This window comes from Seriola lalandi, unplaced genomic scaffold (assembly GCF_002814215.2).
Source record: "Seriola lalandi dorsalis isolate HSWRI2012SDOR001 ecotype SW California unplaced genomic scaffold, Sedor1 jcf7180002051260, whole genome shotgun sequence".
Taxonomy (NCBI): domain Eukaryota; kingdom Metazoa; phylum Chordata; class Actinopteri; order Carangiformes; family Carangidae; genus Seriola; species Seriola lalandi.
Window position 1 is genome coordinate 1 of NW_019521813.1, and position 731 is coordinate 731.

General features: G+C 48.7%; 1 protein-coding gene across 1 annotated transcript in view; it reads left to right on the forward strand.

Moving 5' to 3' along the window:
• Positions 1-214: 214 nt before the first annotated feature.
• Positions 215-731, forward strand: part of LOC111649593 (glutaminase liver isoform, mitochondrial-like) — a gene marked incomplete at its 5' end in the record, with an annotated part of 6,971 nt that continues 6,454 nt past the window's right edge. Inside the window, 2 exons of the mRNA XM_087172025.1 lie at positions 215-407; positions 583-715. Coding sequence (XP_087028151.1) covers positions 215-407; positions 583-715 — 326 coding nt within the window. The remainder of the gene's footprint in view (positions 408-582; positions 716-731) is intronic.

Genomic DNA, 731 nt, shown 5'->3' on the forward strand with positions numbered 1-731 from the left:
TTGAACATTTTTCATTATTTTACATCATTTCAGGAACCAAAGAATCATTGATTATTAATTGATAAAATGATGCACAGATTATAATGGAAACGCAGAAGTTGCAGCCTGATTGTAAACAACAGAACAAACATGTGTTTCAGTTTGAATCAGCTCCTTTAAAATACAAAATATACGTCATTTTCCATCTTTCTGTTGACGTGATGATGTTTCCCAGAATGCAGCTCCCCGCCCAGCACCCAGGAGCCTGATCCAGAACCATGTCCAGAGTCCAGTCCTGAGTCCGATCCAGAGTCCGGTCCAGAGTCCGATCCAGAGTCCGGTCCAGAGTCCGGTCCAGAGTCCGATCCAGAGTCCGGTCCAGAGTCCGGTCCAGAAGCCCATCAGCCTCGTCAGTCCTGGACCTGCAGGTACAACCGGAGCTAGAGATCTGGTAGAAGACAACTTCCTGTTCTGCTCCATTATTTATTCTTTGTCCATCGTTGTTGTTTTTTTTATGTGTGAGTTTGTTTTATGCACCTGAAACCCACAAGGCCGTTAGATCATCTCACAACATAACAAACCATAAGGTGTTTGTGTGCGCAGTGGTGCCGGTGTCGGTCAGTAACGGCTGCCTGAAGCCTCCCCTCCCTCAGGCCGTGGTCCAGCCGGAGGACCGAGGTTTCCCCCCCTCCCAGCCCTGGTTCCCCCCCCAGCAGAGTCTGTCCAAACGCAGAGCGTAAGTCTGAAAGTCA